Below are 24048 nucleotides of genomic sequence, written 5' to 3' on the forward strand. Positions count from 1 at the left end.
CTATCTATCTATCTATCTATCTATCTATCTATCTATCTATCTATCTATCTATCTATCGATCATCAGTAGTGTAACCTTTCTTGACAGAGTTAACTTTTTCGTGTGGTAGTTTCAATAAGATTTTACAGAACTTTTGTCTTTAACCGTGGTGTTAATTGAGATCTATAAAAGGTACTAAATAAAAATGACTGGTCTAAGCAATGCGTCTTTACATGACCAAAAACAGGTACAAGTCCCCACATACACAGAACACTTCATACACAATACATAAAAATTCGGCTAAAAGCACTCAATTCTGTCGGATCGACCAACTATCTAAGGTGTATCGGAGCCTCCAAACTCTCCCCCGATGGCAGATATTGGGGGAAAGATGAAACAGGCATGTTGGATTTGACTATGCTAGTTCCTTTATTCCCACGGGAGGTAAGCGGGTTATTTCTCTGTCCCCATGCTTTTGGTGCATGTTTATGGTGGATTTGTGAGGAATCATCTCAAGCATATGACCGGCTTTACTGTCTGGTCTGATTGTAATGCCCGGACTGTTCTTGAAGGACGTATAGAAGTATAATTTGGAGGTGATGCTCCTTATTGAGGAGATTCTAACAAGCGTTTCATTCTGAAAGACACTCTCACAATCCATAAATAGGGGAGACATGTTTTGCTGCTCCGTGAATTGCCGCGAGGCTGCATTGTTACCCATCTATACAGTGCATGATTTATATAGGTTGTGTCCCATTTACAATACTGTACTATATCATTTATAAAAAATACCTTTAGTAAGTTTCCTAAAAATGTAGAAACCTGTAGTGGTGGTGATTTTGGACTAAGCAGGTGGCTTTGGTCAAATGTGGTTAAAGGGTTTCTGCCAGTAGGCCAAATAAGTCTCATAGGCCAAATAAATCAAATAGATTTCTGCCAGTAGGCCAAAGAAAAGCAACAAAGAAGAGGTAGCCTAGAATCAAGTACACTGTATTAGGTATGTGAGCTTTAACACAAACAGTAAGTCTTGTTCTGGGTAAATTTTCATTGCGCTCAATGCCAGGCAGCTGCTTCTAAGCCACTGCAGTGAAAGGGCCCATCTACCTGGCAGAGTGCAATATTCTCAACACAGATTGCCCTCTCTAGGGAACCTCTGTAAATTGGGTTAATTACAATAGATAGATAGATAGATAGATAGATAGATAGATAGATAGATAGATAGATAGATAGATAGATAGATAGATAGATAGATAGATAGATAGATATGAGATAGATAGATAGATAGATAGATAGATAGATAGATAGATAGATAGATAGATAGATAGATAGATAGATAGATAGATAGAACAAATTAAATGGAGCTATCCAATCAGAATAATGATCGGTAACTGCCACATATGAACAATGCACCGAGAAAGTTAATTTATGATCAAATTAAACATCCCATCTTGGTTATCCGTCCTCCTAAATACCAGATATTAAAGAATTACAGAGGCCTTCTAATTAAAGTAAATAATCCATCTTGCAGACACCGAGTCTTAATTCAATTCATTTTTATTTTCACCCTAAACCCGCGTCTTGTAACTTGCTGACTTTTTCTCCGTTGGGAAGTTGGATCATGGACTGTTTTTTTTAGATAAAAACCAAACTTGGAAATAATGTAATTTAAAAGAATGATCATGCACAATGAGCCAATTAGCTCTTCGAGGGAGAAAAAGATAAAAGAAAGACTGCTTGAGAGGCGCAGTAGGTTCATTTTACAAGACTGTAAATAATATATGTAGGAGAGAAGCTCAATAGAGATAACGTAAAAGTTTCCTCGCTGCCAGCAGTACCCTTCAGGAAGGTATACGGTGACACTTTTGTACCTTTATACAGTACGCTGCATTATTAAAATCCCTCACGCTTAGCACAAAGCAATGAGATGTTCAGTAATCTAAGTAACATTTGACTGGTAAATGTGGACCTCAGACGACAAACATCCTGCATTATGGTCATTCTCAGCAAAAGATGCAACGGATCGATAATATTCTGCCTGTATGGCGGAAATAAATAAGTCTTTAGGAGAATTACCTTATTTGAACTCTGAAATAATAAAAAAACGTAATATACGAAAAAACAAAAAAATGCAATGAATAGTTCTATACTTTCCTATGCTTTTTTTTTTTTAGGGTTCAAGTATAGCAGTGAATCTGTGCTCTGTGTTCCCAGATGGAACTGGCGGAGGGAATTGCGGCCCCATTCATTTCTAGGGGGCCATGCACACGACCGTGGTTTCCACGGTCCGTGCATGGCCCAGGAGCCTGGACCACAGATAGAACGGACATGTCTTATTACGGCCGTGTTCTGCGTTCCAGGCAAAAATAATGGACGGCACGATTTGCGGGCGGCTTGCGGGTGACACTCCGCGGTGGCCGACCCGAAAATCCCGGCCGTGCACATGGCTACGGTCGTGTGCATGAGGCCTTATATCAAAGAACCATAACATCAAGCGATAGCAGCTAGATCAGACACAGAACACATGGGTATATTACTCTACTACTCGAGAGCTGTTAGTGATGACATAGGAGGAAAATGCCTACTTGGAACATTAGACAATTGGTAGAGCAAGGATGACAGGCTTCGAAGAGATCTTCAGCTGTAACGATGCATCTAGAAAGACAAATGTGAGCACTTTACGGACTATGTATCTTCTGTTGCTCTTGGTGGATGAGACAACTAGCTGACCTGTTTTGAACATTGATGTAGAAGACAACCACCAAGGATGGCCATTGAACCCTTGACCAAATTAAGCCAAATCTTCCGGTTGAGGCACAAATGTCAAGACTAATCCTTTATCGAGGTAATGATGTATTTAGCGGCTTAAATAGTAGTAAGGGTGGGCGAATAGAAATGATCAAACTGGGCCGCCCATGATGGTGGGTTTTGCCACCTGGTTTCCATGATCCCTGGGCCAATTCCTCACGCCAATACAGTTTCTCTATGGAGTTAAGTCCGCAAAAGTTCTTCCCACCAAACATCTAAGGGAATGGGACGAAACAGGGCTGGACCCACTTTCACCAAGGATTCCTAAGAAGCCACATGGACTGCCTCTAAGGTGCATACCCCCTTGGATATATTATGGGAAGAACCAGCTAACTGGAACAGATAGTTATGCTTGGAAAGTTTGACGGGAAGAAAAGAAAAGGCTACACCAATGGGTCAAAGAATTCATGAACATTCTCTACAGAGTCCTGAAAACCACTAGAGAAGGCACAACATTCTGGATAAGCATTATTCATATGGTCTAAACTGATTTAATAACAAATAATGGGCAGGAAGCTTAGGCTGACATATATAATTCAACATTGACCTTTTTGGGCATAAGATTTATCTAGATTTTCTCTAGGTACTATGTCCTTTTGCTACAAGATGTCTTCCCCAAGTCTCCCTTTCAGTAAAAACAGAGTAAATAACCTCCATTCTTTCCTGTACCGGCAATTTCCTCCCTTTGAGTCATTGTTTTATATGCTAAAGCTGAGAAAATACATGTTCTACCTTTTAATGATGCCTGTCCCCTTAATGGGCGGGACCCAAAACAAGTCTGTGAGAATGTAAAGGCAGTCTCATGTATAGCACAGATATCCTTTAAATGTTGCCAAAAAATTATGTTACCTCTCAACCTCTTTAGCCTCTGCTCTCGTCTTCTCCGCCTGACAATCAGCAGTAAAGCAAACAGAAGTAGGACCCCGATCAGGATACAAGAAATGGTCACCAGCATTTTTATCCCCTTGTTGGTTGACAGTCCTTCTTCACTGGTCTCAATGGATTTTAAAAGTGGGGGGATCGTACCTGTGAAAGGGGCAAAATATTAATATGTGAAGAACAAATATTAGACAAGTCTGTATGAGAAAATTAAAAGGGTTGTACAGGGATAGAGAAACATGGATGCTTTCTTCCAAAAATAGCACCACACCTGTCGATATGTTGTGTCAGGTATTGCAGATCTGCTGAAGTGGATATGGCTGAGATGCAATACCACATACATCCTGTGGACAGGTTTGGCGCGACTCCTGGAACTAAGCAGACATGTATTTCTAATCCTGAACAACCCCTTTAATGATTCATTATTCCCTTTTAGGCATTTCTGGCCCTCTGTTCATAGGAGGACATGGCTCTTTTGTGGGTTAACCTGTATCAGGAGGATTTACATTGATAAAGGGCAAACTCTGTAGCAGGGCACCCACCTACCATGTGGCATCTATAATACTGGTGTCTTCTTATGGGCCAAAGGGACCATAGTGGGCCACCGCCAATACTCAGAAAAAAGGAGCCGAGGTTCCTTCGGCATTTCACCTTTATGGCAGCAATCCTGGTTGTGCAGCAAAGAAGGGGTGATGCAGTACCTTGCACAGCGTGTGGTCCCTCATTCTAAGGATCGAAGAGGGTCCCAGTGGTTTCACCCCCACTGATTAAAAAGTGATAGTATATCCTAATGATATGACATCACTGGTGGGAAACGCCTTTAATTAAACTGTGAATTTTGAGGAGAGCCCCTTGCCCTGTCCTTGATGGACTATTTGTGAGAAGTTTGAGGTCCTACTGAAGTGCCATATTCCAGGACTCCTTAAGACACTACATTGTAACAAACCCACCAGCTGAGTGAGCAGGACAAGGAATTAAAAAGTGAATGTGCATAAGACCGTGGAAAAATAAAACTCTAAGAAATATACAACTTCTCTGATTTACAACCCCAGCTCCAATATAAAATGTTTGAGAAGAGTCTGCCGGATCCCTTTAAGAAATATCTAATGTTCACGCCAGGTCAGGCTTGAGTTGAAACAAACTTTGTTTAAAAAAACCTTTTATAATGTTTTTATTTTTTTATTGTAAAATGCAAATGTTGGCGAGATGCGGGAGCTCGGGGCGGACTTTGGGGTATAATTCACTGAATGGTGCTACTTAATGGAACATCTTCTGCCAGTGATGATAAATGAGTCAATAAGGACGTGCCTGATAAGCAGCGAGCGCACCCTCGGCACCGGGTAACGGCCGCTATTTGCAGCCGACTAGTAAATCAAGCTGAAATTTATTCCAGACGAGACGCCTCGTAGCTGAGTAATGTCTAATTAGTTCTCACGCAGACATAAGCGGAGGGACACCCCGTACCCAAAATAGCTTGTCTAATACAAAATCTAATTTTTTCTTGAATGATGTTGACAATGAAAAATTAGTGAACTTACCCTCTTGCCGTAGCCATAGTCGCACTGTGAGACTGTGAGAGTGGATTACGATATTCCTCTTCCGTTTTTAAAATTCTAGTTCTCAGGCTGGGATATTCCCATTTTAGGCATTTATGGCATATCCTGATCGATGTGGGTCCAAACTCTTGGATCCCCACCTATCGGGAGAATAGGGGTCTTGCAATCCCTGTTCGCCAGCTGAACAATTAAATTCTGCATCCTTGCCGTCGCCACTAGGGGGAGCCTAGGAGTTTACTGCATGCAATAAGCTTCTGAGCTCCCCCTAGTGGTGACTGCAGGCAGACAGAATTTTACCATTTACCAATATGTCTATACAGGGGATTTAGAGGTTTGTATCCGAAAAATAAAGCTCCGACGATATATTTGAAAAATAGTTTGCACATTTCTGCTTTCAGTCATTTAATGCAAACTTTCGGTGTTGACTTCCAGACGATGAAAACTTGTTCTAGTCATGTGATGACACACAGGAGCACGGCTCGTTACAAGACAGAACGCTGATAACTCAACTAAAATTGTAACGACCTGTGCACCTGTGTGTCCATCACAGGACCCGGACAGATTTATATTCCCTGGAAGAAAACGTTGAAGGTTCCTACTAAATCACAGGAAGCAGAGATGTTGAAAACCGTGAGAAATTAAATACGGAAGGTATATTGGAAGAATGAATAAGCTTTATTTGCCGAAATCATAATAAATAAAGGGGTTTTACGAGATTAGAAAGATATAGCTGGTTTCTTCTGAAAACAGCGCCACACCTGTCAATGGGTTGTATCTGGTATTGCAGCTCAGCTACATTGAAATGAATGGGGCTTCGCTGCAATACCTCACAAAACTTGTGGACAGGTGTGGCGCTGTTTAGACAACCGCTTCCCAATAGGCCACTTAGAGTAAAATAGAGGGAATAATGGGAAAAGGATTCTTAAGCCGTCTGCAGGATTGTAAATAGATGCAAAGGACTTGATGTGAGTCAAGAACAGCATAAGAGCGGTAAAGTCCTCACAAAGTTACTGAAAATGAGTCAATTACTCGATGTATCAGTTAAAGGTGACACTGCGCGCTATACTAGATCGAAAGTAATTTCACAAACCACAAAATATTACTTTTTGCCCTCAGCTTGTTTACTACACTTTTTTAGTAGTGCCGCAACTGTGTCGCCCCACCAGGGAAAGCCATGGCTCGGTAGCTGGCGCCATCGGTGTCTGAATTGTGCCAGCATATAAAAGATGACAAGTAAAAGTTATCTGGCAGAATAAACAAAGGGCGTGGAGAAACAGAGCTGGCTCTAATTACTTCATTGGATAAAATCCGCCCGGCAAACATCGATAATAGGGCCGAGCGCAAAAAAATGTAAATGACTTGTAGAAATAAGCAGATGAGGGAGAAGCTTTTAAATAATGTGTTACACATGGAGACCCTCCGATGCTGCCGGCACAAGCCATAATACAGAGCGGCTTGTAGCTCTGCAACTCTGGGATATTTTTTATCCTTTATGCCGATAGAACAGGCCCATGTATAATATCCATAGTGCCAATTTCTATAAGGAGGTACTTAGTGCCTTATGCCTCGACAAACAACCGGATTATTGTTTTATCCAGACTGAATCTTAAATTAATTTGTCACGTCAGATGTGAAATTGAGAAATCTTATAAAGCGCAGAAAAAATAATGTAGGGCCCCTTTAAATGGTATCTTCCAGTTAGTGCAGTATAGCTGAGGGCATGGTGGTGATGTTGCCGAGGTCATGGGTACAAAATGGTATTCCTTCAAGGACCCCTCACTGTTAGTTAATAGTGGTGTCATATTTAAAGGGGTTCTCCACATTGGACAATCCCTACTTGAAAATAAACTGATCACAAAGTGTCCTTCCTGCTGGGATCCCCAGTGATCAGCAGTAATCTGTGAGGAATCCTGGCAGTAAGTGTTCAATTTCCCTGCAGCACACCCACAGGGGAAATGAAGCATTACACAGTGTCCATTCATGTCAATGTGTTGTCTGTGTAATAAAGGACAGTTCCTCCAGGGTGGGAGATGCTTTTTGCAACCGATCTCCACTCTATCCATGAGATGAGGATACTGAACTGATGGCCCCCCTCTATTAATAGGATTTGGGCACTAAGATATGATGAATTATGGCCCCTTGCCCTTACGGCCTCATCATCCACTACCCGCTTAGTGCAGGAACGGCGCTCCTATACACAATCTTAGTCCTGATTACATGAATTTATTACAGTCCAACTGTCTAGAGACCAATGGAACGCACTACTACCAAGTGATGCAAGAAATAATTATTCCATAATGCCTTCATATCACTGCGGTATTGCCGCATCCTGAATAAAAGGGCATTTCCAAGAGTGCGATGACTTCAAGTAATTCAAATTATGAAGAATCTCCTTCAAATGTCAAGTTTGTTTCAATTATTTACATCAACAGAATCTTAACAGGAAACTGATCATTAGGAAAATGAAACATGAAATCTAGAATATCTGTGGAACCTTCTTTCGTCTTGTGTTGATCCAGAGTTGCATTGTCTTCTTATCTACTCACCTCCAGAGCTGCATTCATGATTCTGCTGGCTACCACATTGAATCTGTCTGTGTTGACATACACACGCTTGTCAGCTTTATCGAGATCCTACAGCCCAATACTCTCTGGCACATTGCATTGCAGGAGATGTAGCTTTTTCTAAATCAGACTACTTTACAGTGCCTATTGTCTATGGAAAATTTTAGTTTCGTCACCTGGGCATAGCAACCCTAAACTACCGAGTATAGGATGGTGCATAGATGGCAAACCCTATTCCAGAGAATAAGATGGAGTAAAAGCGACATATATCACCCCCTTACATTAGGATGGTGTAGAGGGGGCAAACCCTCTTCTACCATAAACAGAATGAAGCAGAAGTGGTAACCTCATCACACAAAAATTGAATGGGGCGAAGGTGGGAACCATAATCCCCCCAGAATAGGATGGCACTGAAAGCGACAACATTAAAATTCTGAAAATAGGATGGTACCCCTTATCTGCCAAGAATAGAATGGTGCAAAAGTGGCGCCCCTCATCTACTAAGATAAGGATGGTGCAATTGTGACACTGCTAATCTCCAGGGAATAGAATAGTGTAAAGACGGCACCCCTTATCTCCTAAGGATAGGACGGGACAGAATCGGCAACTTTTATCTCACGAGAATAAAATAGGTGAGAGGCGGCAACTCGCATCCCCCAAGAAAAGATTGGTGCAAAGATGGCACCCCTCATCTCCTATGATAAGGATGTTGCAATTGTGGCACTGCTCATCTCCGGAGAATAAAATAGTGTAAAGACGGCACCCCTTATCTCCTAAGAATAGGACAGGACAGAATCAGAAACTTTCATCTCACAGGAATGGAATAGGTGAGAGGTGGCAACTCACATCCCCTGAGAAAAGAATGGAGCAAAGATGGCACCCGTTATCACCCGAGATAAGGATGGTGCAAAGGTGGCGGCACTCATTTCCCATGAATATGTTTTTTTAATGAAGGCCATAACCATCCTCTCCTAAAAAAAACCCTACCTTCAAAAAATGGCTTGGTGCAAAGGTGGCAACGCGGCTCTCCTTCATATATCAAGCCTTACTTTTTTTGTCCTTCTTCCTCCAAATGTTTTGTTAAACCAATTACTATACACATAAACTAAAAACATAAAATAGACATAAAATAGACATAAATTGGACTTTTATGACTAAGTGCCACGTTACATGGTGGTCTGATAACAGACGGGGAACAAAGCCTTCCCAGCGCACTCCCTACACTCTGCAGATATTTCCCGAGTCTTTGTAGAGTATCAGATACATTGATCTCCATTAGCTCATCCCCGGCATCAAACACAGTAATCACCATCATAAATCTTACAGATCAACGTGACTCTGGGAAAATTTGAAATCCGACTGCGAGAAAAGCCAAATGGAATTTAAGCAAAGCAAATTCTCTGTTTTATCTGTAACCGCAGAAGATCCAGCACTGGCTCCGGAGCTTCGCGAGACCACGCACAATTACAGCTCCCACTGGAGGCCCCTAAACTGGATTTATAAAATACAATTAGATGTTTTGATGGATTGTCTGGAGAAATGGTGGAAACCAAAACTTCTGCGGTTTGGTTTATTTCTTTTGCCGTGAGCTGCAATAATTATGCACATAGGAGATGAGCTTCTGAAGGAGCGCGAATGTAAAAAGTTGGAAGAATATAATGAATACGCTCCAACAAGGAATTTTTTCCATAGATGCATGTATCAGAGCTGAATATGTTATTTTGAGGAATTATCCAGTTTGGGCAACTACTTTCCTTTTGAAAGGACCCTAATGACTAGCTGATTGGTGGAAGTCCAACTGCTGGGTCAATTGACCTTCTATTTATGGATAAACCAAGTCCTCAAGAGAGTCACTCTCTGCAGTGAACTATGTCCATTAGGCATTTTCTATAAAGGTTTTCTAAACCAGACAATCCCCTTTAAAGGGACCTGTACAATAGACATAAGATAGCTGTCGGCAAGGCCGCCATACACAATCCCGCAAAAATTTTACCTAATGTGAATAACCATCTGATGACAATGGCATCACGTAGGCTTGAAATGGAGTGGGGCACAACTTTCTTATATGCACTTTACTAATATTAATGGAGTCACCCATGGGTCAAAGGCATAAGCCCCAATGATAAAAATTAATCTCGGCCCACGGTCTAACCGGCCATGACTTCATGTTCTGCTGTATGTGATGACATTGCCCTGTATAGGATCTGTATAGCCTTCATTTATATCAGGGCTGTGCGGCCGTTGCATTTTGCTGCTGAGCAAAACTTTTTGGGTTGCTTTCTATTAACGTCTATTGGAGTTCTTAGTTTCAGGTTGTTTGAAAAAAAAATAATCAAAGGGGCTGCCTCAACACACATCGGTAGGATATGGCACCAATGACCAATCAATAGGGGTTACAGTGGACTAACCCCAGCCATTCGCTAGAACAAAGTGGCAGTGTCACTAGGAAAATACAATGCTTCTTTGCTGGACACACACTGTTTGGTTATTGGTGCCATGTCCTAAAAAAAATATCTACATTGACCCAAGATACATAGATATACTGATATACAGTACACAGCCAAGTCCCATTATTATGAGCAGCAGCTAATATCCAGAGTAACCGCCGTGTGCAGCACGGACAGCAGCCAGACGGGCGGGCAGTGACTCAATAAGGTGCTGGTCGGTGGTCTCCGGTATCTGGAGCCATGGTGACTGCAGAACATCCCACATTTACTGGAGGGTGCGTGGGGGAGAATCCATAGAGCGAACAAGACGATCGAGGTCCCACAGATGCTCAATTGGGTTCAAGTAGGTGAATTAGGGGTCCGGGAAGTAGTTGGAGGTCTTGGTCATGCTCTTCCAGTCACTGTCGGAGACATTTCTAGCCATGTGAAATGTTGCATTATCTTGCTGGAAGATTCCATCTGCCCCAGGGAAGACAATCAGTATGTATGGGGGGGGGGGAACACACGTGATCTGGAACAATGAATTCATACCCACATCAGTTCAGAGCCTTCCCATGGATGAGTGGCCAAGAGAATGCCATGAAATATCCCCCGACCATAACGCTGCCGCCACCGGCTTGTGTTCTTCCAGCAATGGTTGCAGGATGTTTGTTCTCTGATGTTTCTCGTCTCACGCGCCAACGTCCATTCGTTGGATGAAGCAGAAAATGTAACTCATCGGAGAAGGCAACCCTTTGCCAATCATCGGTGGTCCAAGTCTGATACTGCTGTGCAAATTGAATCCTTTTTTCCCGATGCACCTTGGTTAGCATAGGAGCGGTGACCATCAGTCTGCTCAGGAGCCCCATACACAGGCGGGTTTGCTGAACTGCTGTTTTAGACACACGTCTGGAAGCCCCCTGGTTGATTTTCACGGTGAGCCGCTTCACTGTAGCGTGTTGTTTGGCCCTCGCGCACCTTCATAGCCGACGTTCACCTCTCACATCAATGGCACATGGTGCTACTCAGTTTCCACGTCATGGCCCAATGGTGCCATTTGTCCACTCACAATACACTTTCACCACAGCAGCACGCGAACAGTTCACACACTGCGCTGTGTGAGAAATACCGCCACCCTGGGCCCGAAAGACAATAATCATCCTATCTCTGATAAATCGCCCCTTTTACCCATGACAACGAGTGATATGTGTTCAGGCAGCCTATCGCCCACTTTATATACCCACCAAGCCCACGACACATCACCTCTTTCATGGGCTACGTGATGCCGACGTCGAAAGTAGAAGGTAGTCATAATAATGTGACTCCACTGTGTAGATATAAATATTACTTCTTCCAAGATGAAGCATTCAGCCAGCTCCATAGACTTCCTGGTATCACAGAATAACTTTTTTTGTAAACAGCATTTAAACAGTCAATAAAATCAAATTTGCCAAATGCTCTTTAATTTATAATAGGCCACTTACTGTATTTCTATTTTCAATATGAGAATTGGCTCAATTACTAACATTTAAAGTGCAATTCCAGACACAACTGATATTAACATTCATAGAGTAAAATGCTAAATAAATAAAAAATTGTGTTGACTAATCTTTTAGTTCGTTTTTACTCTGTACAATTTATAAACATATTTCCTATTGCTGCCCATTAAGCAGGTGAGCAAAATGCTGCCCCTATGTACAAGAATATAACTACTATAATACTGCTCCCTATATACAAGAATATAACTACTATAATACTGCCCCCTATATACAAGAACAAGAATATAACTTCTATAATACTGCCCCCTATATACAAGAATATAACTACTATAATACTGCTCCTACAGTATATACAAGAATATAACTACTATAATACTGCTCCCTATATACAAGAATATAACTACTATAATACTGCCTCTTATATACAAGAATATAACTACTATAATACTGCTCCCTATATACAAGAATATAACTACTATAATACTGCCCCCTATGTACAGGAATATAAGTACTATAATACTGCCCCTATATACAAGAATATAACTACTATAATACTGCCTACTATATACAAGAATATAACTACTACAATACTGCCCCCTATGTACAGGAATATAAGTACTATAATACTGCCTCCTATATACAAGAATATAACTACTATAATACTGCTCCTATATACAAGAATATAACTACTATAATACTGCCCCCTATGTACAAGAATATAACTACTATAATACTGCCCCCTATGTACAAGAATATAATTACTATAATACTGCTCCTATATACAAGAATATAACTGCTATAATACTGCCCCCTATGTACAAGAATATAACTACTATAATACTGCCCCCATCTACAAGAATATAACTACTATAATACTGCCCCCTATATACAAGAATATAACGACTATAATACTGCCCCCTATGTACAAGAATAAAACTGCTATAATACTGCCTCTATATACAAGAATATAACTACTACAATACTGCTCCTATATACAAGAATATAACTACTATAATACTGCCTCTATATACAAGAATATAACTACTACAATACTGCTCCTATATACAGGAATATAACTACTATAATACTGCCCCCTATATACAAGAATATAACTACTATAATACTGCTCCTATATACAAGAATATAACTACTATAATACTGCCCCTATATACAAGAATATAACTACTATAATACTGCTCCTATATACAAGAGTATAACTACTATAATACTGCTCCTATATACAAGAGTATAACTACTATAATACTGCTGTCTATATACAAGTATATAACTACTATAATACTGCTGTATATATACAAGTATATAACTACTATAATACTGCCCCCTATATACAAGAATATAACTACTATAATACTGCCCCCTATGTACAAGAATATAACTACTATAATACTGCCCCTATGTACAAGAATATAACTACTATAATACTGCTCCTATATACAGGAATATAACTACTATAATACTGCCCCCTATATACAAGAATATAACTACTATAATACTGCCCCTATATACAAGAATATAACTACTATAATACTACCCCTATATACAAGAATATAACTACTATAATACTGCCCCCTATATACAAGAATATAACTACTATAATACTGCTCCTATATACAAGAATATAACTACTATAATACTACTCCCTATGTACAAGAATATAACTACTATAATACTGCCCCCTATATACAAGAATATAACTACTATAATACTACTCCCTATGTACAAGAATATAACTACTATAATACTGGCCCCTATATACAAGAATATAACTACTATAATACTGCTCCTTATATACAAGAATATAACTACTATAATACTGCCCCTATGTACAAGAATATAACTACTATAATACTGCTCCTATATACAGGAATATAACTACTATAATACTGCCCGCTATATACAAGAATATAACTATTATAATACTGCCCCCTATATACAAGAATATAACTACTATAATACTGCTCCTATATACAAGAATATAACTACTATAATACTGCTCCTATGTACAAGAATATAACTACTATAATACTGCCCCTATATACAAGAATATAAGTACTATAATACTGCCCCCTATGTACAAGAATATATCCACTATTATACTGCCCCCTATGTACAAGAATAGATAGGAGAATTTCCAAATAACAGTAAGGGATATATTTTGTGTTTTTTATTTATATTGGTATTCATTATTAACACTCACAATCTATGTCATATTTTATAAACCAGAAGAATCTTACATCCATCTCTAGATAATACTGGTTGCCATGTACTACTTACTGCCATCGTAATTCAGCGTTGCAAAATTGGCCTGCTTCTCTGCGCAGCCTGCACTGTTGCACACTCTCATCTGCAGTTCATACCACATTGCCTCCTGCAGGTCATACAGTATATACGACTTAGACAGGGAGGTCCTCTGCGCCAGGGTCCACACCGTGGTGCCAAACGGTCGATACTCCAGGTTAAACGATGTGATTGGGCACCCACCATCATTCCAACCAATCAGATTGAGTCTCACTCTTGTGCTGTTAACACTGGCAAACAGGTCTTGCTCTTTGGAAAACTGGGGTTCTAGACCAAGACAGAAAGGAATGGAGATATTGTTATTACTAAAAATTTATCTATCAACATAGTGTAAAACTTAAAGGGGTTGTCTGCTTATTTTTAGAAGGGCATCCCAATGATGAGCACATCACAGACTGTCCCCTTTCCCAGAAATCTGCTGTGATCTATGGCAGAAAGTGTTCATTTTCCCTGCAGCGCCACCACAGGGGAAATTAAGCATTACATGATGCCCATTAAAATCAGTTGGCTTTATGTATAATGCCTTTAACTGCTGGGTCCTACAGAGAGAGACATTTAAAGCAGATTTCCATTACGGCTAATTGCTGGAACTCCTGAATAGGGGAGCCCCCTTTTAATTAAAAAATCACTTATAAGTCATTTGAAAATGACAACACCTTTAAGTCTTCGAGTCAATTCGTCTTTTTCTAAACATATGTAAATAAGTATACATGGGAAGAATCACAAGACATGATCTTGGGGGCAAATCCTTTATGCACTTCCTATTAGCCATCCCATTGAAGAACACTAAACTCAGACGCTCCCCTGTTTTTTTGGCAGATACTAAAGAACAATACGGTGGCATTAGTTTCCCAGAGGATTCCATGGGAATAAAAAAACAACCTTACCGCATAGGATGAAATAGCACAGCGGACTGCACTATTACATACAACAGAAAAAAGCTATACCAACATGTACCAGCCCAACAGGGTCCAAAAGAAAACACTTCTGGCCTCCGTTGGGTGAATGTGGGACTATGGATACATGTGATGTTCGCGCCAGGAGTCTTCCTGACGCATATACGGAAAATGGATTCTGCAAGCGTAGTTTTACATTCAAGCTTCACTATTCTAGCTGGTAGCCAGGGCCAACATGAACGTACGGGAATTCTGGGAAGATGTCGGGGCCTGATGGCCTTCTGGAGCCCATGGCTATCTGGGTACACAGATGTAGCAGACAGAGCCAAGGGCCCACACACTTGGAGCCGGCCATACAGCCAGCTTTCATTGGTAATCACTGATAATCTTGCAAATAAAATAAATTAAATAGTTAAAATTAGATATGTAGTGTTACAATTTATGCGGAACTGTCCCACAAAAGGTCATACATGATCTCCATCACTAAATTTCACATATATAAGAGCTTATTTCACTGAACTCAGCCCATGGACTCTTCACCTGAACTTCACACATGAACTCCTACACCAAACCTTGTACATGGATTCCACCAGTGTTGGACTAGGGTTCCTTGGGCCCACTAGAGGCCATGATTTTGAGGGTTGACTGAAACTATTAATGTGTCTGAGTCTGGGCCCACCAGAAGATCCTCTGGTAATCTGGTGGGAGGATATGACCCTTGATTGCTCCAATGATCTTCAAAAATGGCTTCCTCCTCGAAATTCCATACATAGTCTGGTTAAAAAAAAGATATATGTCCCCCAAGTTCAACCAGGAAATATTTTACTGGACTCAATTGAACTCACTGAACCCTATTGTGGACTCCTCTACTGAATATCAAACATGGATTCCTCCACTGAGCTACTTATATGGACTCCTCCATTGGACTTCATAAACGGATTCCTCCATTGATGTCCATACATGAATTCCACCACAGAATTTATTTGAGGACTTCCTCAACCTAAGCTCGATACTTTGCCTTTTCCATCCATCGATCCCTCCTGATGCCACCTTTGATGTCCATATATGGATTAATTTTGAAAAAAGGCCAGAATAACTGGATCTGATCTGGTGTGACCAATAAATGAGACTATCATCAAGGTTGGTGTCCATTGGGAAGAGAAAGTCTGAAATGTTTTTGATAAATGTTAAAGGAAATACAAGGTGAGTGACAAGTGAAAAGTTTCTTGTAAGAAAGTTTCCCTTTATATAAATAATGTGATTATCATTTCTTACTGGCATAATAATTATGGTTAATGGTCCATAGGTTGATAACAGGCAGGTGCCTATTATTTATAGAATTAGAAAGAAATGACTCTCACGCTCCATTACAGAATAGTTCACTAGGATAAGCAGACACGGCAGCTGTCACTGTATTATACCTCATTAAATCTATGGTTTTGAAGTTATACTACTCAAAAATTTATATTTTAGAGCTACTTTAAGTAAAGGGGTTGTCCCCCTCTGGAAAAAAAACACCAATCCCAAAAACAAGCTGTTCCTTCATTGATCTCTGGTTTCAGGGAAATGCTAGATGCACATTTGTACTAGGGAAGTTTTCGTATCCTACAAATATTTTTGTCTCAACCTCCAAATATGTTTTTGAAACTCAAACTCCAAAAATCGAATTTCTGCGGTCACGTCCCCAGTAAAACCAGGAATGCAGCTTATTGTATGGACTGGTTGTAGTCCAAGCAGATGGATCTCCACCAATTTGACAAGTCATAAAAAGGTTTTGAGGGAAACCCACTTCTTGATTACTAATGTTAAACCCACAGGTTCTTCATTTTATGCCAGAGTTTTGTAGTTGTGACCTGTTGGGCTACTACTGTTCCTCTACTGATGATCTTTCACTTCAGCTTGACATGATCTCCAAGTTATGGCCGTAATTCTGACATCAGGCCCGTCTGACTATGCTGCTGTTCCCCAATTTGGTACTTTATCACGTGTCCTTCTTCCAGCTCTCAAAGTTTTTGGCCACTTTGAAGGCTGTAACCTCAAAAGAACATTCCTTTTTGTAAGGGTTAAGTGATACCAGGAGTTCTTCAGACTCCACGCCTCACTGTTGCCAATAATAGTCTTCAGGTGACACTGAAGATCCACTTTCCCACTACACACAGTTTTGAGGTGAAAGACAAGGGGGGAAAAACTGACTTAAATGTGTACCAGCCTCATATGGCAGACAAACAATTAGGTTATTGGAATGGCAGTCACCATCACCTTTTAGAGGGACATCCTGGAGTTTGCTTAGAGTACATTGGGGACTGGCAAATTGTGCAACATAAAATATTTCTTCTGTCTTTAGTACACATGGTGGAAGCAGAAGCGTCTCATCCTTATCTCCATTTATACCAAAAAAATTAATACTCTTTCCTATGGAATGGCTCAAAAATTCTTCCAAGAGGGAATAGATCTAAATTCCAATTTATCCCCGAACCGTTGGTTGGAGGTGCGGTCAGGGTTCTGTGCAGCCTTTAGAGTTCCTCCAAACCAAACTCCTCATTCCATGTCTTCATGGAGCTCGCTATGTGCAAAGGGGAACAGTCATGGTGGAGGAGGAAAGGGCCAAACCTCAAACTGTTATTGGAAGCTACAATTGCATAAAATATCCTTGTATGCTGAAGCATGAACATTACCCGTCCCTGAAAATAAGGGACCAAAGCCTGAAAAACAGCCCCAGACCATTACCCCTCCTCCACCATGTTACAGCTTTCCGGTAGGTAGTGTTCTACTGGCATCCAGATTCCTCCATCGGACTGCCAGATAGTGAGCCGTGATTCATCCCTCCAGAGAGCACGCTGTTCCAGGGTTCAGCGAGGACATGCTTTACACCACTCCAGCTGACGCTTGGCATTGTGTATAGTGATCTTAGACTTGTGTTCAGCGACCATGTAAAACGCATTTCATAAAGCTTCGGGCACACAGTTCTTGAGTTTGGATCTCAATAGTGAGTGATAGAGGATAGGCGATTTTTACACGCCACACATTTTAGTACTCAGAGGACGTGCTCTGAGTTTTCGTGGTCTACTGCTACATGGTTGATCTTCCACTTCATAATTATAGCACTTACAGGTGACTGGATCTAGATCAGAAATCTCACAAACTGACTTGTGACGTTGGTGGCATCTTTTGACAGTGCCATGTGTAAAGTCTTCAGTACGACCCATACTAGTACCAATGTTTTTCTATGAAGATTACATGGCTGTGTGCTTGATTTAATGCACCTGTTTGCAATGGGTATAGCTCCCAGGGATTGAAATGATACTGCTGTGGTACGAAAAGTTTTCAGTTGACAACTTTTTGTTCTTCCATTCGTTGAATAGGGTGCGATCTTTCATAGACCCCTTGCACTTTAGATGTGTTTTAGCCTCTCTCAGAGTCAACGGCGGTTGATAAATCTGAAAATCTGAACTCAATGGACCAAAAACTCATGGACTCAACTCAATGTCCTGTTTGTCTCTGAGTACTGCTTGACCACCATGATGTTTTCATCTAGTTTATATGGATATTCTCAGCATTAGCAGTCAGATCATTGGAATGTCCACAATGGATTCTCCATCAATGTTATGAGGTGAGGAGGTAATGGAGGCCACCATGAGGCCACGGACAGAAAATGAGGCAGAAGAAGGAGTCCTTCCAAATTTAATCTGAGTGTGGTAAATCATTGGGAACATGGACTGGACTAGTTAATCTTTTGAGAAGAGAAATGGTATGAGATAGAAGATAATCCCACTGTACAGGACACAAAGACAAGTCACACTCTCCAAGAAGCGCAAACAAGATATATTGATGTCGAGAGTAATCAAACATTGCCTGACCCAGGAAAACGCACGCACATACATACATACATACATATTGATAGACACGAAATACGATTTATATAGAAAATGAGATACAGCAGCAGACTGTGCCAAAAATGAATCCTAGTGTCTTAAAGCCCCAATGCTGATTATCCAACACACTTCACATGCATCCATTAAATGATCCGCTGAAGAACCAAGGAGTGTGGTCCTAGACTCCTTAGATATAGGAAGAGTCCCCTTATACATCGAAAGAAGTTGTTGGGAAACAAAGGGCCAGGCAAAAAAAATCAATCCTGTCGAGGGCAGCCAAGGGTACGCCAAGCCGGTAGACAATCGATGGTTGTATGATCTTTAGAAATGAGCCTGACCAACCTCTCAATGTAAATTTGGCGTTGCGTTGCTGGAAAAATATGGATCACCCATCACCTGTCACAGGGCATTTATACCTTGCTCCAACATCTCCAGGACCTTCTTGATCAGATCTTGCAGGAGTTGCTGCAAGTCAAGGCAACATATTTGGAAAAGCTAGTACCTTTTATAACTGGGGTGCAAAATATATTTTGGTCTCAAGGGCCACATTGCTGAGTTGAACTTTTTCAAGAGGCTGCATTAAAACTCTGTCTGCCAGAGAGCCCCAATACTCAATGCCTGCCAGAGAGTACCCCATTAACAGTGCCTAAGCCGGAGTGCTTGCTTTAACAATGGATGACCCAGACTGCCCCATTAACAGGGCCAAGCTCAAAAGTGCACCATTATCTGTGCCCCATCCAGGCAGTGACCTCATTCAGTGACTCATCTAAGATATCCTCTGGATCCCGTACTCTGCAGGGGCTAGTAAATTCTGAGTAGCCAATCAGTAGCCACTCAAAGGCACTCCAAGAAATGGCCCTGACCGTGGGTCACACATGACTATATTGTAGGCACATGTGGCCCATGTTCTATAGGTTGCCAATCAGGATGGGAAGAATAGAGTCAAGGTGAGTGATTGAATAAAAATCCTTTTCAGATCAGTTCCTATCAGAGGGGTAACTTGAGGCACAGGGGCCCCAAAGCAATCTGTAACAGGGACCCCCACCTACAGTACCATGGGCCATTTATATTATCGGTGTCTTATGTGCGAAATGGGCTTTTCTGCCCGCTTAGGAACAAGGGCCTGGTTGTGACGGCTACCTATGCACCCCCTATAACTACACCAGTGGTTCTTATCATGGGGGACACTACAGAATATGTCAAACAAAAAGAAAACACATTTATAGCTACATAAATAGACTAAACCGGAGATGCACATTTCCTTTGTCACAATACATTTTAGAATAATGTCTTCTCTCTATTATATGAGGTCCTAAATGCTGTGTTCTTCCATGGTATTTAAAAGAGACCCCCTAATACTGTATGGGAAACAGTATTTCCCAATCACAATTCAGCATGTTTCTCTATGATAACATTCCATAGGTTCAGTATATGATCGGCCTCTATAAACGCAAACAAAAGGAATAGATACATTTTATTCAAAAATATTCAAAAATATTCATCTGCAGATGCCAATGGTATGAGTCTACCCCTGCCAAACCGTATGTATATAATATGCTTGTGAAAATAAGACCTTAGGGGCATGGCCGTATTTTGTTGTTTGTATTCCATATTTCGTTTTTCTTTTTCCAAACACTGTATTCAACCCCACCAGAAAAAAATGAAGGAAAACCTTCCCAAAATATGGCCTTCGTCATGTTCAGATCAGTCATTCTTTTTTTGGTTCACGCTAGTGCCGTAAGAGTGGGGCATGGTCTATATAAGCGGCATACATAGCATAGAGGAGGAGCATGTGGCCGCTATGGGGCCCTTGGAGAGATGGGGCAAAGTCCTGGTTGGTCCCATCGCCATTGGTAATGGTTGAGGAGTACATGTACAGGACTCAATCTCTGGAGGAACTGCATTGTTAGCAAACAAGTGTGTGGGGAATTGGCCCAATGGTCATGGAAAGGGTGTGGAGGGTGAAACAAGCACCAGGCCCTCCTGTCGTAGGTGGCAAGACCTGACACCATAACGAGAGGGTCTATATTGATCTTAGATGTGGAGCCCCCTCTCTTCTACGTATGCCGGCTCATATACTACAATATAAATACAAACATAATCACATTAGTAATGGTTCATAAAGTTAAAGGGGTTTTCCCCATGAGGGACATTTATGACATATCCCCAGGATATGTCATAAATGTTAGATAGATGCAGGTCCCACATCTGGGACACGCACCTATCTCTAGAATGGGGCTTCCTAAATCCCGTTCTAGCTTTTTGTGCTCACGCTGCCTCCCAGCCGCTTCCTAGTTACATGGTCGGGAGTTATAGCTGGGCTACGCCGTTTTCGTAACTCCCATAGAACTGAATAGAAATTACGGAAACAGCGTAACTCGCATACTACGCTGCTTCCATAACTGCCATTCACTACTATAGGAGTTAGAGAAACAGCGTAGCGCAGTGAGATACGCTGTTTCCATAACTCCCGACCATCTAATCAGGATATGGCCGGGAAGCAGCGTGAGCACAAAAAGCTAGAACAGGGTTTAGGGGGCCCCATTCAAGAGATAGGTGCGGGTCCCAGAGGTGGGACCTGCATCTATCTGACATTTATGACAATGTGGGTATGTCATAAATGTCCTTAATGGGAAAGCCCCTTTAACTTTCAAAAAGATTGCAAAAGTTCATGTCATTTATAGAACAGAGCAAAAAGAAAAGAAACTTTATAACTTATAATTACTTCCTGCTTTGGATGGGCAGGACAAGACTCCAGTACCTTTCCCCAGGGTTTTTGCCTCTATGATCTCACTGATACGTCCCGGTCCCACTCCGTTTTGGGCAGTCAGAGTGAATTTGTACCAAGTGCCACATTTCAAATTTTCCAAACGGTAGGAACGTTCGCTGGGACTGATGGGAAAACTGCCCCATTGTTCGCTGTTATCCTCCGAGTACTGAAGTATGTAACCTGTAAAGTAGGCAAACGTTATATCTGTGAAAAACCGCCGTGCTAGATTAATAGTAAACAATGAGAAACCCCACTCTAGAATAACAGTTCACATTTTAACTTTGCAAATCCTTTCTTTACTTTGTTTTTATGGTTTTTCAGTTACATCCCGGTTTATTCTCCAGTCGCATCTAAAGCTACTTACAAAATCCAGCTGGTTTCCCTTTTACCAGAGTGCATTGTGGGAGCTTAGATAACACATTTACACAGTTAAAGGAACTGCTCAGGCAATACTGATACAAAGTATTACTCCTAGTGCAGGTCTGAGGGGGCGGAGCATGACACACAACATTTCTCCTGTTCTTTAAATCCCTGTGTCATGCACCGCCCCTCAGGCCTGGCACTAGGCAAAAGCACAGGGTTGCTCACAATTTGGCATCATCTATATAATACAGTCACTATAGTTTCTAATATATGTGACCCAGACACATCTTCCTATGTGATACCTGGGCAAGGCATCATGGGACATGTTGTTTACTAGTGTTATTGCCTGCTCACTGATTTCTACAATCTAAATGTTGAACAAAAGCTGGATTACCTTTTTTCAAAAAGCAAGTTAGAGGTGGCATGGGGCAAAATAGAAGAATAATGTTCTAATGTGGATGAGGTTACTGGATTGGTGGGAATGATTTTATATGTCTACTAGAGCTGTTAAGTCACGTGACTGTCAGATTCTGATTGGCGACAATAAAAACATTATACTTTGTATGTAAAAGGAATATAAGACAAGATGCAACACAACATTACATCGGATGAGTCCGGGCCCCATGCACACAACTCTAATCAAAATACGGATCCATTCATTTCTATGGCCCATGGACACCTTCCCGCATATCCGGACATGTCCTATTGTTTGAATTTACTTAACGAGCTCCTATACTTTATAATGGGAGCACGGCCCGGAAATGCGGGTGACAGTCCGCGGCCGTCCGTGCCAATAATCACAGACCATGATTATGGGTACAGCCTTGTGCAGGGGGCCTGAAGCAAAATATTTGTATAAGTATTCAGCATTTCATGAAGACGTTAACTATAAAATAAGTTAAATTCCCCAACATTCTCCTTTAATATGTTCTGGATCAGGATTTCCTCAAACTCAATTGAATTTCAGCAGATGCAGCTGTTCACACTTTGCTGCTGGACTAGAGTGTTGGGCTTTCTCCCAAGTTGTCCTCGTTCTCCAGTAATAAAGAAAAACTGTCCTGGGAATGGAGGGGCATATGGGTGTTAGGTCTACTATGTACTATCATTATTGATGTGCTAGTTTTTTGTTAAAGGGACAACTTAAAGGGATTGTCCAGTTTTCGAAAAACCCAATTGTCATATATACTATTAGGGGATTCTGATATAATAGAGGGAGGTCCTCTGTTCAGGATCCTCATCTCTTGGCCAGAGTGGAGATGTCCTGTATTACACAGACTTCACATTGATATGAATGGGCACTGTGTAATGCTTAACCTCTCCTGTGGTGGCGCTGCAGGGAAATTGAACACTTACTGTCAGGTTTCCCCAAAGCTGATCGCTGGGGGTCCCAGCAGGGAGACACTTTGTGATCAATTTATTGTCAAGGGACTCTTCTGATAGGGATTGTCAAAAGTGAAGAGCCCCTTTAATCAATCTATCCAATACTGGAAAACAAGGAGGCAACAAGGATTTGTGACCCTATTTAGTTTTTGAACTCTACTTTTTATCAAGACAACATTGATATCAAGTCTACCAACCAAAAATTATAGGTAGATCGATCTTACTTACATAATTAATATGCCATAAACATCATTAACATTTCGTGACCCATTTTTAGTGGGTGTGTAGACTTTTGCAACCATCTTTTTTTGTATTGTTTAAATTTGCTTCAGTGGATCCAAAATAAAAAATTAGGCAAAAATTAGACTCTCAACAGTCTTGCTTAAACAATTACTGCCATTTTATGTATACAGCTCCTCAGATCCCAAACTGTTTTATTTTTCTTTCTGCTCTCCTTGTGTGTCAGACTTTACTGCAGTTCTTTAATTCCATTCATAGGCCAAGAATATCAGTAAAAACATGGAACGTAGAAAGTGTTTTAAAAATGTGCTGCAGTGTGTGGAGCTGGGGAATAATTATCAGTCACAAGTAATGTCGCCTCTGTGACTGCAATCTATGAGGGGAGCTTTTAGCTTATTAAGGACAAATAGACGAATAAAGGAGTGTTGCATTGTGGGATGTAAACAAATGAAGTGACAAGGTTGAGCACCCAAATGTGTGTCTGGTTTCCATGAAGTGAC

General features: G+C 41.0%; 1 protein-coding gene across 2 annotated transcripts in view; it reads right to left on the reverse strand.

Annotated features, from left to right (window-relative positions):
• The window catches only part of DSCAM (DS cell adhesion molecule), a 425426-nt gene that overhangs the window by 59177 nt on the left and 342201 nt on the right, over window positions 1-24048 (reverse strand). The window contains exons 25-27 of one of the 2 annotated variants that reach the window (XM_075854624.1): window positions 21557-21745; window positions 14004-14294; window positions 3634-3810 (exon numbers count right to left, since the gene is read on the reverse strand). In XM_075854624.1, the coding sequence (XP_075710739.1) occupies window positions 3634-3810; window positions 14004-14294; window positions 21557-21745 (657 nt within the window). Of the gene's footprint in view, window positions 1-3633; window positions 3811-14003; window positions 14295-21520; window positions 21746-24048 lie in introns of both variants that reach the window. The other variant, XM_075854623.1, reaches the window with a different exon arrangement.

Source organism: Rhinoderma darwinii, chromosome 2, assembly GCF_050947455.1.
Source record: "Rhinoderma darwinii isolate aRhiDar2 chromosome 2, aRhiDar2.hap1, whole genome shotgun sequence".
Taxonomy (NCBI): Eukaryota; Metazoa; Chordata; class Amphibia; order Anura; family Rhinodermatidae; genus Rhinoderma; species Rhinoderma darwinii.